Below are 16456 nucleotides of genomic sequence, written 5' to 3'. Positions count from 1 at the left end.
TGATGCTGGAAAAGCACAGCAGTTCACAATGGGTGGATGGGGGTGGGATGAAGGTGATAGGTCAGAGAGGAGGGTGGAGTGGATAGGTGGAAAAGAATATGGGCAGGTAGGACAAGTCATGGGGACAGACCACTAATCCATTCTTTTTACTGCAAAATCTGGGCCATTTTATCTGTAGGCTAGGTCACCTGTTCCTGCTCACTGTTCATTGATCACTGCCAGAAATTTTAGTTGTCGGTTGAGAACAGAAGTGGACTCAGTTTTACCCTCTTTCTCCCTTCCTCACCACCAACACTGGTAGAACATTGTGTAATTCTCTAAGAGTCCTGCATGACTGAGCCCCCACCAGGACAAGTGGTGGAAATTTGCAATTTAAATAAAGAGTGAGTTTAAACTTGTTAAGTAGTTTCCTGCTGAGTCAATCTGAATTTTACAATTAAATCTACTTTCACTGTGCACAGTGCAGACAAACCGAACCAGGAGGTTTTACCCCGGAGGGAAGCTTATGGATTATTTCCCCCACCAAAATCTTGACGAACTGCAGATCAAATGGTTTGATATCGGATCCACAGAGCTTGAATTGATGGAATTACTTCAAGGTAATAATATTCTCGATAGCTAATATCATTCTTCATCACAGGATTTATAGTCACTGCTATCTCAAACCTTAACCTAAAAGAATTTAATGAAAATTAAAGTTGTTGAAAATTGGAATTAACAAAATGGCCCTAAAAATATAGGTGGCTACAAAACAGTAAAACAAGAGTATGGTAGATCATTTTCCCTTGTAAGTCAGAAAGCACTTCTGTTCCACCAACTTGTATCTCTGCCGACTATAGCAGCTGATTTATACAAATCATTTATTTCTTCTTCTGTCCAATGCAACATCAGCAATGAATCTTGCAGTTCTCTGCCAATTCTTGCCCCAATTCAATGAATTTTGTACTATTATGTTTTTCTGGTTCTGATTCAGAAACACATACACATGCAGGTGGAGGAGGAGCACAGTTTCATGGTGTGATGTACAGCTTGGAGATCCTGATTCTAAGTGGCATACAAAGTAAACCTAACCTGTCCCAGGTCGGGTAGGACATGAAACAGTCAGAGTAATGTGACACCTATGCTGGTTGAACATGCAAATCTAACATTGCTGAGCTTAGACACAGAAAAGTGCTCTGTATTCCACTAGTTTTTAATTAATAGATTTGGCTTAGAGTAATCCCCCTCTATCTTGCCTCAGTGAGATAGTTTTACCCCATTTTAGAAGAAAAACTACCATGTACCAATATTTTTGAGTGAAATTTAAATAACGAGCTTCTTGGACAGCGGGCGTATACCACAGGCAAATGTCCTCCTGGATATCCAGGTGGAGAAAGAAACAAGAACAAATAATTACATTCATAGATTTATTCAGAGTAAATTACAAGTATATAGCTCCTAGCTTGACTCTCATCCTGGTCAGTAGGTGTTTCTCTACATGTCAGTGAGTAATAATCCAGTCAACTACCTCCTATCTGTAGTTACTTAACTTCAATCGATGCATTTAGTATAAACTGCTACAATCTCTCTCTGACCCTCGGAGCCAACACAAGAAGCAGACTTTGATTTCATCAGTTTGGAGTACTGTGTACAAGTCTGGTAGTCCTGCTTTAGGAAGGATATTATTAAATTGGAGAGGGTGCAGAAAAGATTTACCAGGATGTTGCCAGAACTGTAGTTGCCAGGACTGTAGTTTAAGGATAGGCTGGGACTTTTTTCACTGGAGCAGAGGAGTTTGAGGGATGACCTTATAGAGGTTTATATAATCATGAAGGACATAGATAAGGTGAATAGCAAAGATCTTTTCCCAAGAATGGGGAAATTCAAAACTAAGGGGTGTATTTTTAAGGTGAGAGGAGAAAGATTTTAAAAGTAGTAGATGCAGGTACAGTATTTAACTGTACATGAAGAGGAAAGGTTTAGAGGGATATGGGCTAAATGCAGATAAGTGGGACAAGTTTAGCTTGGGAAACTTAGTTGGCATGGATGAGTTGGACGGAAGAGTCTGCTTCTGTGCAGTATGACTCTATGACCATATAGTGTGGATTCAGCCCAGATTTTGGAAGTGACAATGTTTATTGTGCCAAGGGAGACAAGGTGGTGCAGTGGATCAACCCCAATTGAAAGTTATGATGCATGTACTAGAATTGCAATTATTTGAGCTTATTCAGAGTTTATTTATTTTAAGTGGAAATGGTGATACTTTCTTGCCTGATCAGGGTACAAAAGGCAAACTTCAGAGAAATCACAAATATCTACAAGCCTAAGTTCTGAGAAAATGTTGCATAGTGTGACTGGATATAATGATGGTGCAGTTTTTTATCTTCTATTTACAGTCTTTATTCTTTGACCGTTGAAGTTTAGGTGTTTCAATATCTAACATAGAGAACATCTTCATATCTAAACATGACCTTGGCAGAGAGATAAAGGACTGGATTTTCATCTTTGAGGAGTGTAGTAGGATTTGGGAATATTTTTGGTTTAGTTGGTCTACCTCAGGAGAATGTGCCGGCAAAGATGGCATTTTCATTGTAGGGGAAGGTGCTGTTGAGAGTTACCAAGAGTTCAGAGGCATCAGTACGAACTCCCATGTGCTAAGGTGAGTTGTTTAACGGATCCACCTCAGCACTGAAACCTTTCCCAGATATTATGAAAACAGCAAGGCCCTCTAGCCGTCACTTCTTACACCCCCACAGCTTCCACATGCACACAATTTTCAACTCATACCAATTCACCAATCCCTCCCTCCAATATGTTTCCTCATATGTTCCTCCATCACCTCCCATGGCTCCTCCTAATGTCCATGCCAATCTGTGTCCCTCCATCCACCCCATGTCCTTTCATACACTCCATCTCAAACTTTGGCCCTCACCTATATCCTTTATAGTTCCTGCCAGCTTATGGTGTTTCCATGCCTACTCACCAACTACATAGAACTCATTAACTATATAGTGACAGGATATATAGAATATATTTTAAAAATGCTTCCACCTCCTAAAAAACATCTTTTCTTATTGGCCAATAAAAGTGTTAATCATCTGGTGCCTTTAACATATCAATAGCCGAAACTGTAAGCATGCTTCAAGAACCCTTTTCTGAAAAACACTGTGCAATTGAAAGAAGAGTTCGGAGAAGTAGATCTGTCAAGAATGCAATATTCTGCCTGGGGCTCAGCTACTTCAGCAGTTTAATGGATGTGAGAGGACTCTCAACCAAAGATGCAGAGTTAGTCTTGGGTCCCAGCCACCATTTTTATCCTCCAAAGACTCTCCAAATACTATGACAATCTAGATAGCGTTCACTTCAAGATAATGAATGCTAATTATGACTAAAAATTAACACAATGCAGATTTTTAAAATTTGAGTCTTTACTGAAATTGTCACATGAAAAATCCAGTTTGTTAAAGACAGAATATTCATATTTATACAACTCATTTTAATGCTCAAGACATTCCAAAATATTTTCCTGCTAAAGGAAATAAGTATTGTCATTATTTTATTGGTGAATGTGACAGTCAGTCTGCACACAGCAAAGTCCCACAAGCAGCAAAGAAATAAATGATCATACTAATCTGCTTTAGTTCTGTTAGGTGAGGACACAGGATTCTTGTTCCTTCAAATGGGATGAGATCTTCTAAAAATGCAGCACTGCCTCAACTATAAAACTAAAGTATCAGTCCATATTGTGCATACATCTCCAGAGTGGAGCTTGGATGCAAATGTTCTATTTGAGAGATACTACCATTGATACATAAATAGAAGTAAAACTGCCTCACATCCCTCATCATTTTAAAAGCATAGCTATATGCATATGAGTGCTATTTTCATAGCTCATTTTCTTGAGACTTCAGCAAGGTGAAACACTAATGGGATAGTGGGAGTTAATGCCCTAATAGAAAATCAGACTTACAAATATAAAGAGGTTTATTTTGGACAAAAAATTTGAAAAAATTCAGTGTAATTTCTGTACCTGAAATGGAACATGGAGTGTGGATGAATAGTTGGCTGCGTCTTAGAAGGCACACAAGCAGGAGGCTGGAAGAACATAGCAAGCCAGGCAGCATCAGGAGGTGGAGAAGTCGATGTTTTGGGTGTAACCCGTCTTAGAAGGCAGCAGGTGGATGGACGAATGAAGGGTCCTAGTAACATGCCTGTTTTGGAATACCTAGCATTGAATTCAACCTTTATCTCTGTAATCCCCAGATTAGATGCACTGTATTACTAGTTGATCAATGATTTCATCAATTTTTGTTAATTTATTGTCTGTGTGGGCTGATTTTTTTTTTACATGGTGTGGTTTTGTTTGTCTTGTAAAACTGAAAATGTAAATATTGAATTTTCAATTTATTAAGGAAATGTTGGAGGAATGCTTATTCTGAATGTGAAGAGAAAAGCTAATGATGCCACTCCAGTGGTAGCAAGTTCGGAAAAGGGATTGGAATTTCCCTTGGAATCAGCTCTAAATTGGATCTCAACTTCATCCAAGCCTTGGGGCATCTACTTGAAGATAAAATCCCAGGAAGCACTGGCCCCAACCTTATATCTGCTTGAACAGGTTTACACAGCACACCTTCTCTTCAAGCCTGTATGGGTTAGCATGGACCTCTCTTACGGTAGTTTTAGCACCCCTGGATACATTGAGGGAGAGCAATTCATCAAAACCATCAATGAAGTATTTCCTTTTGTAACTATAGCTCCTGGATGGCCAAAAGAAGTGCTTACTCATGGTTACACACAGCCATTAGTAGAAGACATGCTAAATCTTTGCCGGGGACTGTGGCAAACAGTGTCCTTCCAGCTTCAGGCTGTCGCTCTGGGTGAATCATGGAAAGCCACCACTCAACTGCTGCAGGCTTCCCCTACCTACACTCTGACAGTGGAACATCTACATGAGCAAGGCAGCTACACTAATGGGTTTCGGGGACTGATAAACATCCGAACATACAGCACTCGCAGGATTTATTACCGCTTACCTCAAGATTATAGAAACAGTTTTTACAACGATGTCTTCACATCATAAAAAGTTGTTTTGAGAGTCTTTGTATGTTACTAACCAGTCCTGGTTAGCAGGCAAATCATTTTAAAGCTCTGAGCTATAAGTTCTTACTTCTGAACCACAGAAATTATTAGCTACATTTTGTAATATTTATAAGCTACAACCTTATCAACTTTCAATATTTTCTTAATTTAGTACAGATTAAAATTTAAGATTTTGATACCAAAGATAGTTTTCTAAATATTGATTATAAAACTTTGCAAAAAAGGCTGCCAGACATGAGAGATTGAGGTGTATTTTGTTGAAGTGTTGCAAGCAGGTTTACTCAGTCAGGAAGTTGCAATCATATTTCTCAGATTTCCCATGAAACAGAGACCTTGACCCTCTTTAACTCATCTGCCCTCGTGAAGTAACAAGAAGTGCAAATGAAAGCTTGCACATCATCTCACAAATCGCTCAAGCATCAGCTATACACACAGTAGTGATAAATCTAAATAGCAGACTGCAGTGCAACCTGTGGATATGTTATGATACTGATTTCACACAAATTCTTTGAAGCCATATGATGCTTGACATTACAAACCTGTTAACACAGACTGCCACTCGCTTTGGATCCTATGTGACCAACTTAGATGAATCTCTCAAAGTCCCAACATTTAAGTATGAATTATTCTAAGGTTTCTAATTGTAAAACTCAAACATTTTCATAAACATTGGCAGCTATGGCTACAGGTTCATGTTCCATATGTCTTACCTCTATCACTCACTTGTCCCATTCACTCAAGAGGCAGAATCTCTCATCTTGCTCTTTTGATCATCAAATTTGGATAAAAACATCAGATAATGTTGGAGAAAACAATAATTTAGAACTAGGGAGAACAGGCTTATAGCTCATGCTCCCTCAGAATCAAACTGTACGGTCCATTTGGCAAACAAACTAGATTGTTTTGTTACTCTATTGAAGATGCATAAGTCATTCAAGTTCCTCACAGTCATACAGAGTAACCAGCATGTTTTAGAAGCAATTGGTCATACAGCACAAACCTGCTTAAGATCTGCAAAAGGTCAATATATATTAGAGCATTTTAAAGAAGACTGGGGGCTCGTGAAACTAATAGACATTCAGTGATGCTTTCAAATTGTTCAGGACTACACAGCAATTAGTGATGCTCACTACTGTCTGCATAAGACATCAATTTATCCATCAGTGTAACATCCCAATATGTAAGATACATCATGAATAACTGTCAAAATATTAATTTTGCTAGCATTGAAAACTAAAGTCCTCAGAGATATCTATTAGTGCAACACAAAATGAAGCACTACAAAATATGATGAATTAGCTTTTGGTCTTGCTGGTCATATTGCATGCATGGTTTAAAAGTACTCAGGATTATTTACACAAAATGCTAGTTCATTTGATAGATAATAGCTCAGGGGAGAGATGAACTGACCATATGGACATTATTTGGACATGCCTATGTCATTGGTAATTGAATAAATTGATAATTGGTTTATTATAGCATGAAGCGGGTAAAACAAAATACTTTAGTCTCAGGTAAAGAGTCGATTCATTTTGTTCATAGACCAGCATCCTGGAGAACTTTTTAAGTGTCTGTTTCTCATTGTATTTTTGGTGAAAACATCATTTGGAATGATGTAAATGGCTGAATGTCAAATGCAATTGAGTCAAACAATTTGATGTCCTTTGTTTTAATGCATTATTGAAATAATGTTGAACAGCATAACCGAGGCTGACTTCTTCCCAATAGCAGGTTGGGATGGGGCAAGAATGACACCGATGTGTCTTGTAAAGCTGACCAGGAAGCATACCCCAAGATTCACCTTAATATTGAATATCAGCCCAAGGAGTGAACCATTTGTGATTTTGTTATTGAGAGAATAGGAAGGAATGTAATTACTGTAAATGCCATTTTTATTTAATACTTTTCATCTGTCTATTTGCTGTGTAATAAACTAGATGGTTGGTTTATAGACTTTAGTCTAATCGAATGTTTATTCTTGTGTTTAAGGTATTGTGTGGGGCACACCAGGGAGCACACAGACAGGGGCCCTGAGTGCTCAGTATTCTAGACAGTAAGCAGAGTAGACTCAGTGAAAATAAGGAAAATGTGTAAAATTCAAAAAGTTGGTTTAACTTTTAAACCTCAGATGTCACAGAATCACAGCACTGTTATGACACAGGAAGCTGTTCGCCCCCATTGTGCCTGCTACACAAATATCCTGCTTTGCCCACCCCCGCCGTGCTCTTTGTCCTTTGCTTAACATGCAAAGAACATATATAGTCTTACTCTCTTTCCAAAAATCTTAATAGTCATTTATGGTACTCTGAGCATTTGGACCCAAGTCCTGTACTTGCACAGAGAAAACATATTGCAACATTATTAAACTGAGGTTACTAACCTGAAAGACAATTTGATGGTTCCAAACCACACCCATCCCTACTAACAGTGTAATAACGTGCAGCGGTTTAGTGAAATATTAAAGATTTTGATGAATTTGTCATGATTGGTAATTTAGCAATTTGAGCAAATTTGTCAATCAAATAGCTTCTAATAAGTTTTGACAAAGTGAGAAATTCAGATTTTAAGTGTGATGTATTATACCATTAAAGCCTCTGATAGGAGTGAGATTAATAAATGAAAGATAAAAGTGTAACCGTGGCAAGGAGTGCAATTGGAGTCAGGGACTCTTAGGATCTTTATTATTTTAAAACCATGCTGATAATTCCCAGTAGTCTCCGTCTGCTTACTTCCACCTCTGACGTCTTCTGCCCACTATTACAACCTGAGCCCATATGAAACATTCACCTCATACCTTTGTTAGATCCAGATTTGCCTCTTCTAAAATATTCTTTTGAATCTTTTTTCTTGCATCTCCAAAGTTTTGTTGCATTTATCCTAACATTCACAAGTCATGGTATTATTACTTTTTTCTCTACCTGCTTTGGCTCCTGGATCTCTCAATATTTGATTCATAGATTTAACTTGCTTTGAAGTTAAATCACACCATGGCCTCACCAAAAACACTCCGTAACTTTCACCAGCGCAATAGCACTCACTCCTAGCTCATGCTGTTTCTCTGTCACTAGCAACCTAGCTATCCTCCTCTCATAGTCAGTTGTGACCTTCAGCCATCTTGGTGTCCACTGTTTGGAATTCTATTCTTAAATGCCTCTGGCTTTCTAAGTCCCTTGTCTTCTTCTTAAAATCCACCTCTTTGGCTCCAGTTTCACTTTTGCTGAGCACTTTTGAAAAGTACCTTGGCATATTTTCTATTTTACATTCAAGCTGCTTTAATAAAAGTTGTGGCATGTGAATGCTGGTAACATTCCATAAAATCCTTTCAAACATCAACTGAAAGCCTGAATGAAGTATTGAATCGTATGTAAACAACCACGAGAATTTTGCTGAAAAATTCTCCTTTGTTTATTTAATTGTTTGTTACAGAGTGACCAGCTGGAAAGCTGGGCTAGAGTGGGTTTCACCTTTAGTCACTGCTTCCATCTACAATGTCCTTGGGTTAGGTGTTTGTAAGGATTGAACTTCCTTCCTTAGCATTTTCACCCTCTCCTCCTTACTGAATCAGGACTCCATGGGCAATAGGCATGAGCTAGCACCTCATCCAATGTGGCTATTCATGTTTGAGTCTTGACAAGATGTGATAACAAATTACTAACTTGCAGGAGCTGGGGCAATGCAGATATGCCTAATCAAGATATTTGAGAACAAGAACACTGGGATAATTCTCTTCCCCTCTAACTCAAAGATACTGGAATCTAAACCTGGATCCTCAAGTCAGCTGCTCATTGACTGAGCCATCAGTGGAACTGGAGGTTGAATTTTATCATGGTTCACTCCTTAGCTGAACCTCTCTGACACTTTCCCAAATGTAAAATATTCATAGGTTTTGTTGTTCTGAGAATAAATAAGGGCAGTGATGCAAAATTGAATTACTTTACTGTAGTCTTTCAATCAGTCACTTGCAAGTGTTTGATGTTGTAATGACACTGCAGAAACAGCAACTGACGTTTGACTTAATGCATAACCCTTGAATTATTCGTCATTGTAACTAGCTGATTTTATGTTAAATTTGTTATCTTCCTATTGTAAAGATTTTCACTGCAAGGTTTAGTTATCAATAAAACATAAACAATCAAGGTTCAGTGTTTTTATTTAGTGTTTCAAATGACAGAACTAATTCACAGGAAATCTGGTTTCCACAATCACCATGGAAATTCCTTGTGGTAATCGATACAATCAGTTTACTGTCAGTAACCTTGACTCTCCTATAGGATTAAATTAACTTTTTGATCTGTGATTCAGTGCTAAATTGTAGCACTAACATTCCAGTTCCAGTTATAAGGATAATTGATTATGACTTAACGATAAAATACCTTTTTGAATCCACACTCCCAACTCAAGAGACTAAAATAAGTCAAATTTAACTTTACAGAAAACACACGTGTCATAAATTTGTTGGCAGATTGTAAAGAATAGGGAAAAAATCTCACTGTACATATCCAAAAAAACATATTTGGTGAGCTCAATGACCAGTAACATGATCATCAATTAAAAACATCATTGTCTTTTATCAACGACAGTTATTCTAAATTCCTCATTTATTCATCTTTAAAGTTGGTTCTTCTGAAAATCTGGTAATCTGTAATAAATTGCTGTATGCAAGAGGCAGTTATTATTCTGTACAAAAACTTGATTCAAGTTTACAAATTATTGCAGTGATCCCTTCTCTAATCAGATAATAGTAGTTTCCAAGAACCAGATGTGTTATTGCATAATTGTACTTCATTTGTGTTCAATCTTAATTATCCAACAACAGTGCCATTAGTACAAAAATATACAAAAGTTATGCACTATGACAACCCAAAGAACTTAACATTAGAATTTGAGTTCCAGTTGGTCAAAACTGAACCGATATCTCATTTATCCCACAACCTAGCTCCTCTTGCATCAACTCCCTGGATTACTGGGATGCAGACTGGGCAGGAACAGGTACCCTGCCCACATTGCTTAAATATTACAAAACTACTTTGTCCGCATCCTTATTTAGTTCAAGAAACTTATTACAAGCCTCAAAGATTTTACAAAGATCAGCAGAGAGTCCAGTAATATCACGGGTGATATACGGGAGAACACCAGGGGTGGCCTGAATGTAGTACGTAATCTGAAAAAAAGACAAATATCCTCATTAATCTCAGACACTGACAGCAGATATATTCTGTGCTACAACCTATCTCTTCCATTCATACCAAAATAAGGACACTTTTCAAATCTAGATGTTCATGAATTCCCCCAATGGCTGTACATGAAATTGCTTATGTTAGTTTGCCCTGAAACTACACTAAAAAAAAAAGGGGGTGTCTCAGGTTTATTTTTGGTCTGCTCTGTAGTAGCTAATTCCAGTGTAGAGATGGGCAAGTACCAGAAGCTAAGGAACCGTAAGCCCTTAAAGGGAGGATAAATATGTACAGAAAGAAAACACATTTGCTGAGGTGCCATAATTGCCTGGTTATCTTGCATTTTCTTTCTATTGGGTAGGCTGAGGGGAAGATAGGAGTGAATAGAGTCAAAGAGAAATACCAGTTCCATCAAACACCTGATCACAACTTTCAGTAACATTTAAACTAGTTTCAATAGAATGAATCAAACCATCATGGAGGCAAACACATAAGGAAGCCTGACATTCCTTGATTCACAAGCATAGCAAGTGAGTGCACAGGGGTAAGAGGTTGAAATCTGTCCCATGATATAAATGCTTTCATGTACAGAATTTGTGTTTAATATTAGTACATCTCCCGTAACAACTTGTATTTCCATAACTGCTTTTATTTTGGAACATTTCCAGATGTTTCAAGGATGTAAGGAAATAGGCCAAATGATGTGTACAGTGCATTTTAGGGAAGAAGCCCTGTGCCATATATATTGTATTATTGAGTTGAAGTTGTGTTCTTTTACAGCCAGAAAAGATCGATAAATCCAGTCCAGAGGTCAAGTGCTAATCAGGGTGATAATCAGAACGCACCGTAGCTCCATTGTTTTCATTTCCCAAATGATAGTTTTGTGCATGCCAAATGTCTTCTTAGATATTATATAAAGTAATTTATTTTACACATAGTTGGCCTGTGCTAAGTGTGATTTCGGAATTGAGAAGCCACATAACAGGAATGACATGAAGACACAATGTCCTAGTGGTATTATCACTGGACTGTTAATTCACAGACACAGGTAACGTTCTGGGACCTAGGTTCAAATCCCATGACCGATGAATCCAATAAAAACCTGGAATTACGAGTCTAATGATGACCATAAAACCATTGTCAATTGTCAGAAAAACCCATCTGTTTCACTAATGTCATTTAGGGAAGGAAGCTGCCAGCCTTACCTGGTCTGACCTGCATGTGACTCCAGAACCACAGCAATGTGGTTGACTCTTAACTGCATTCTAAACAATTAGGGATGAATAACAAAACTGACTTGGCTAGTGATGCACTCAACCCATGAATGAATTTTAAAAATGTGGTCAAGAATGAAGATGGGGAGGGATGGGGAATGGTGACATGGTTGGGAGTGTGACATGGAAGTGCTGAGCAAAAGCCTGGAGGTTACCATTGACAAGAAACTGAACCGGAATAGCCGTATAAATACTGTGACTACAAAAGCAAGCCAGAGACGAGGAAACCTGCAGCAAATAACTCATCTCCTGACTACCCAAAGCATATCCATCATCTATATGGCACAAGTCAGGAATGTGATGGAATACTCCCCATTTACCTGCATCCACCAATGCTCATGAAGCTTGATTTCGTACACGACAAAGCAGCCTGCTTGATTGGCAACACATCCACAAATATTCAGCCGCAATAATGTGTACCATCTATAAGATGCGTCGCAGAGAGTCATCAGGGCTTCGTAGCCTGCACCTTACAAACCCTGACTGCTACCATCTGGAAGGATAAGGGTGGCAGATACATAGGAACCCCAATATCTTCAAATTCCCCTCCAAGCCACTCATCATCAGACTTGGAAATATATTGCCATTTCTTCAGTATCACTGGGTCAAAATCCTGGAATTCCCTCCTGAATGGCACTGTGGGTGTACCAATGGCAAATGGACTGCAATGGTTCAAGAAGGCAACTCACCAGCACCACCTTCTCAACTAGTGATGGGCAAGCAATGCTGGCCAGTGACGTCCACATCTCAGAGTCATAGAGATGTACTGCATGGAACCTCACCCTTCGGTCCCACTCGTCCATGCCGACCAGATATCCCAACCCAATCTAGTCCCACCTGCTAGCACCCGGCCCATATCCGTCCAAACCCTTCCTATTCATATACCCATCAAGATGCCTTTTAAATGTTGCAATCATACTAGCCTCCACCACTTCCTCTGGCAGCTCATTCCAGACATGTACCACCCTCCGCGTGAAACATTTGCCTCTCAGGTCTCTTTTATAGATTTCCCCTCTCATCCTAAACCTATGCCCTCTAGTTCTGGAGTCACCCAGTCCAGGGAAGAGACTTTGTCTATTTATCCTATCCATGCCCTTCATGGTTTTATAAACCCCTAGGTCACCCCTCAGCCTCCAACGCTCCAGGGAAAACAGCCCCAGCCTATTCAACCTCTGACTACAGCTCAAATCCTCCAACCCTGGCAACATCCTTGTAAATCTTTTCTGAACCCTTTCAAGTTTCACAATATCGGAAGGAGACCAGATTTGCATGCAATATATCAATAGTGGCCTAACCAATGTCTTGTACAGCTGCAACATGACCTCCCAACTCCTGTACTCAATACTCTGACCAATAAAGGAAAGCATACCAAACGCCTTCTTCACTATCCTATCTACCTGCGACTCCACTTTCAAGGAGCTATGAACCTGCACTCCAAGTACACCTCCAATTCTGGTGTCATCTGCAAACTTACTAACTATACCTCTTATGCTCGCATCCAAATCATTTATATAAATGACGAAAGGTACTGGAACCAGCACCGATCCTTGTGGCACTCCACTGGTGACAGATCTTCAGTCTGAAAAACAACCCTCCACCACCACCCTCTGTCTTCTACCTTTCAGCCAGTTCTGCATCCAAATGGCTAGTTCTCCCTGTATTCCACGAGATCTAACCTTGTTAACCAGTCTCCCGTGTTGAACCTTGTCGAACGCCTTACTGAAGTCCATAGAGCTCACGTCTACCACTCTGCCCTCATCAATCTTCTTTGTTACTTCCTCAAAAAACTCAATCAAGTTTGTAAGACATGATTTCCCACGCACAAAACCATGTTGACTATCCCGAATCAGTCCTTGCCTTTAAAAATACACGTGCATCCCGTCCCTCAGGATTCCCTCCAACAACTTGTCCACCATCGACATCAGGTTGGTCTATAGTTCCCTGGCTAGTCCTTACCACCCTTCTTAAACAGTGGCACCACGTTAGACAACCTCCAATCTTCTGGCACCTCACCTGTGACTATCGATGATACAAATATCTCAGTAAGGGCACCAGCAAACGCTTCCCTTGCTTCCCACAGAGTTCTAGGGTACACCTGATCAGGTCCTGGGGATTTATCCATTTTTTATGTGTTTCAAGACATCCAGCACTTCCTTCTCTGTAATATGGACATTTTTCAAGATGCCACCATCTACTTCCCTACATTCTTTACCTGCCATATCCTTTTCCACAGAAAACACTGATGTAAAATACTCAATTAGTATCCCCCCCCCCCATCTCCTGCGCTTCCACACAAAGGCCACCTTGCTGATCTTTGAGGAGCCCTATTCTCTCCCTAGTTACCCTATTGTCCTTAATATATTTGTAAAAACACTTTGGATTCTCTTTAGTTCTACTTGCCAAGACTATCTCATGTCCCCTTTTTGCCCTTCTGATTTCCCTCTTAAGTATAGTCCAACTGCCCTTATACTCTTCTTCAGATTCATTTGATCTATCTTGTCTATACCTGACATATGCTTCCTTCTTTTTCTTAACCAAACCCTCAATTTCTTTAGTCATCCAGCATTCCTTACACATACCAGTCTTTCCTTTCACTCTATCAGGGATACCCTGTATACTGTCTCTGGTCTCTCGTTATCTCATTTCTGAAGGCTTCCCATTATCCAGCTGTCCCTTTACCTGCGACCATCTGCCCCAAATCAGCTTTTGAAAGTTCTTGCCTTATACCGTCAAAATTAGCCTTCTTCCGAGTTAGAACTTCAACTTTTAGATCTGGTCTATTCTTTTCCATCACTATTTTAAATCCAATAGAATATGAATAATTTAAAAGAAAAGATAGGCTGCCACCAATTCACCTTCACTTCCAATGTCCCTTATCCTTTCTATAATGCCTCAGCTCCATATCTTCCCCTTTAGAAAACTGGAACAATGTCTGTGGGAATTTAAAGAATTGTGACTCCATAGTATCTCTTTCTGAGAAATGTTTGTGTAAATCTTAACATTTCAAATGTCACAAAGAATGAGCTGCACATGACCTATTGAATCACATTCCATTTCCTTTGCTCGACATCAATTCTTGTTCTGCATCTCTGCCCTAACTAGTCTCATCTCCATCATCTTGTTTCCATGAACTTCTTGGCCCCTTGTTCTCTTCCCTTTCCTAGACTCCCAATTGCCTTCTCCCAATTCCTCTACTTTGTCCTCTTCATTTCTTCCATTTTGAGGGGGAACACCAGTTGTGTTTAGTGCTGGGGAAACAATAAAAGTATAAGGAGGTCATACGGATTGACAGCAGAACTGGGACTATGAACAATGGCCTGCACACTAGCAGAACAAGCTGTTGCCAAGGAGACCAGATGCAATATGCCAGGCCTGAAAGGAGGGAAGTTGGATGTTGTAGCAGGAGCAAATGGAGACTTGGAGAGTCAATGAACAAATGGGTTGAAAATTCCAGCGAGATAAATCATTCAATATTAACTTGTAGATGTAAAAAAGGATGGCTTGTTTATTACAAGGAATATGGAATTTAAAAAAAAAATACATATTGCAGCATTTATCTACATCATTTGGAATACTGTGTTCAATTTCAGGTATTCCAAACGAGGACGAATGTTTTGAAGAAAATCGAGCCACAATTCAACATTACACTACCTGCAATGATGAAATTGTGCACTGCTGCCAAGCCATGGCCCCAGGCCCTGGTGCAAACAAATTTATAGCAGTACTATAGGACAGTGATTAGCAACAGGATTTTAGTCACGAACCCAAACACACTGGTTAATCCAATCTCCAAATGAGCAACTAACAATGCAGATTGCAATCAATCCAGTCACCTACCTGATCTACATGTCTTTTCTGTTTGCAAACCTGAAGCCATGGAGCTACTGGGAAAACTTTCAAATTTTAATTTGTTAAAGTTTAACTCTGAAACACAAGCAATTGCCAGTTTTGCGTCAGTGAATAGCATTTTCAGTCTTGTCTTCACAAAGTTATACAGACTCAGCAGTATAATTCAATGGTGTTAGTTCCACTGTGCTGTTAAGAAGGTATGACTCCTAAATGAGCACCTGTATTATAACAAGACATTTTCTGCAGCACTATCTCTGCACAGACCTGGTACCATTTCAGATCCTGCATGTGATAATGCAGTCTAGCACTTCCCACTACCTCCTTTTGGAGAACTTAACTGTTCTTAATCGGTTTGCTTTGAGATTCAGGAAGCGAGCCAAACAGACTGCATAAATTAAAGGAAATCTTACTCTTCACCCACCGTCAGACTCCATTTAACAATCATTTCTTTACCCAAAGAAAAATATTTATTCAGGTCAATATGACTTAATAATAAAGACAAATCTTACCCTGGTGCGAGTGTCTTCTTCTTCTGAAAGTGTAAAGCCTGCACACAACACCTCACTTCGGACAAGGCCCTCAGTTGGTGGGGCTGCAGGGAGACTGACTGAACGGAGGGCTATCAGATATGGATCACTAGAAAAATAAAGTTTATAACAACTGACTGACTGCTTCAAATCATTGCTTCATACAGGGGTATTGCATTATAGTACAAATGACAAAATTAGATATTTCACTTAACTGTTTTATCCTTTACAGCCTACAGACAGATAAATAATATGAGTTAGCAACACAAGAATAACAGTTCTAACACCATAGCCTAGTTTCCTGCTCAGCTTTAAAGCCAGTGCATCATTTAGAGGAACCTACGCTCACCACAAGCTGTGCCCTGGTCCCAGGTTCTATCCTGAGGGTCACTTGCATTTTTGGGGCATTAGTTGACATGGACAAGTTGGATTGAAGGGTCTGTTTCCATTCTGTATGATTCTATGCAGCTCCCACCAGGGAGTCTCTCTGGAAGGCTGCGACATGCTTTGCTGACCTGTTGCAAAACTGTTTGGTAGGCGGTCATTTTACAAG

At 39.4% G+C, this 16456-nt stretch overlaps 2 protein-coding genes across 6 annotated transcripts in view; one reads left to right on the top strand and one right to left on the bottom strand.

The window, feature by feature from the left end:
* The window catches only part of fam151a (family with sequence similarity 151 member A), a 34060-nt gene extending 27028 nt beyond the window's left edge, over positions 1–7032 (top strand). For both annotated transcript variants that reach the window (XM_043699652.1, XM_043699651.1), the window contains 2 exons: positions 462–599; positions 4392–7032. In XM_043699652.1, the coding sequence (XP_043555587.1) occupies positions 462–599; positions 4392–5059 (806 nt within the window). In that variant the 3' untranslated portion in view covers positions 5060–7032. The remainder of the gene's footprint in view (positions 1–461; positions 600–4391) is intronic.
* A 2179-nt stretch (positions 7033–9211) lies between these two features.
* The window catches only part of acot11a (acyl-CoA thioesterase 11a), an 87660-nt gene continuing 80415 nt past the window's right edge, over positions 9212–16456 (bottom strand). For all 4 annotated transcript variants that reach the window (XM_043699647.1, XM_043699648.1, XM_043699650.1 and 1 more), the window contains 2 exons: positions 15886–16012; positions 9212–10240 (listed from right to left, as the gene is read on the bottom strand). In XM_043699647.1, the coding sequence (XP_043555582.1) occupies positions 10094–10240; positions 15886–16012 (274 nt within the window). In that variant the 3' untranslated portion in view covers positions 9212–10093. The remainder of the gene's footprint in view (positions 10241–15885; positions 16013–16456) is intronic.

Source organism: Chiloscyllium plagiosum, chromosome 11, assembly GCF_004010195.1.
Source record: "Chiloscyllium plagiosum isolate BGI_BamShark_2017 chromosome 11, ASM401019v2, whole genome shotgun sequence".
Classification (NCBI taxonomy): domain Eukaryota; kingdom Metazoa; phylum Chordata; class Chondrichthyes; order Orectolobiformes; family Hemiscylliidae; genus Chiloscyllium; species Chiloscyllium plagiosum.
This window is presented reverse-complemented; position numbering and strand designations above follow the sequence as displayed.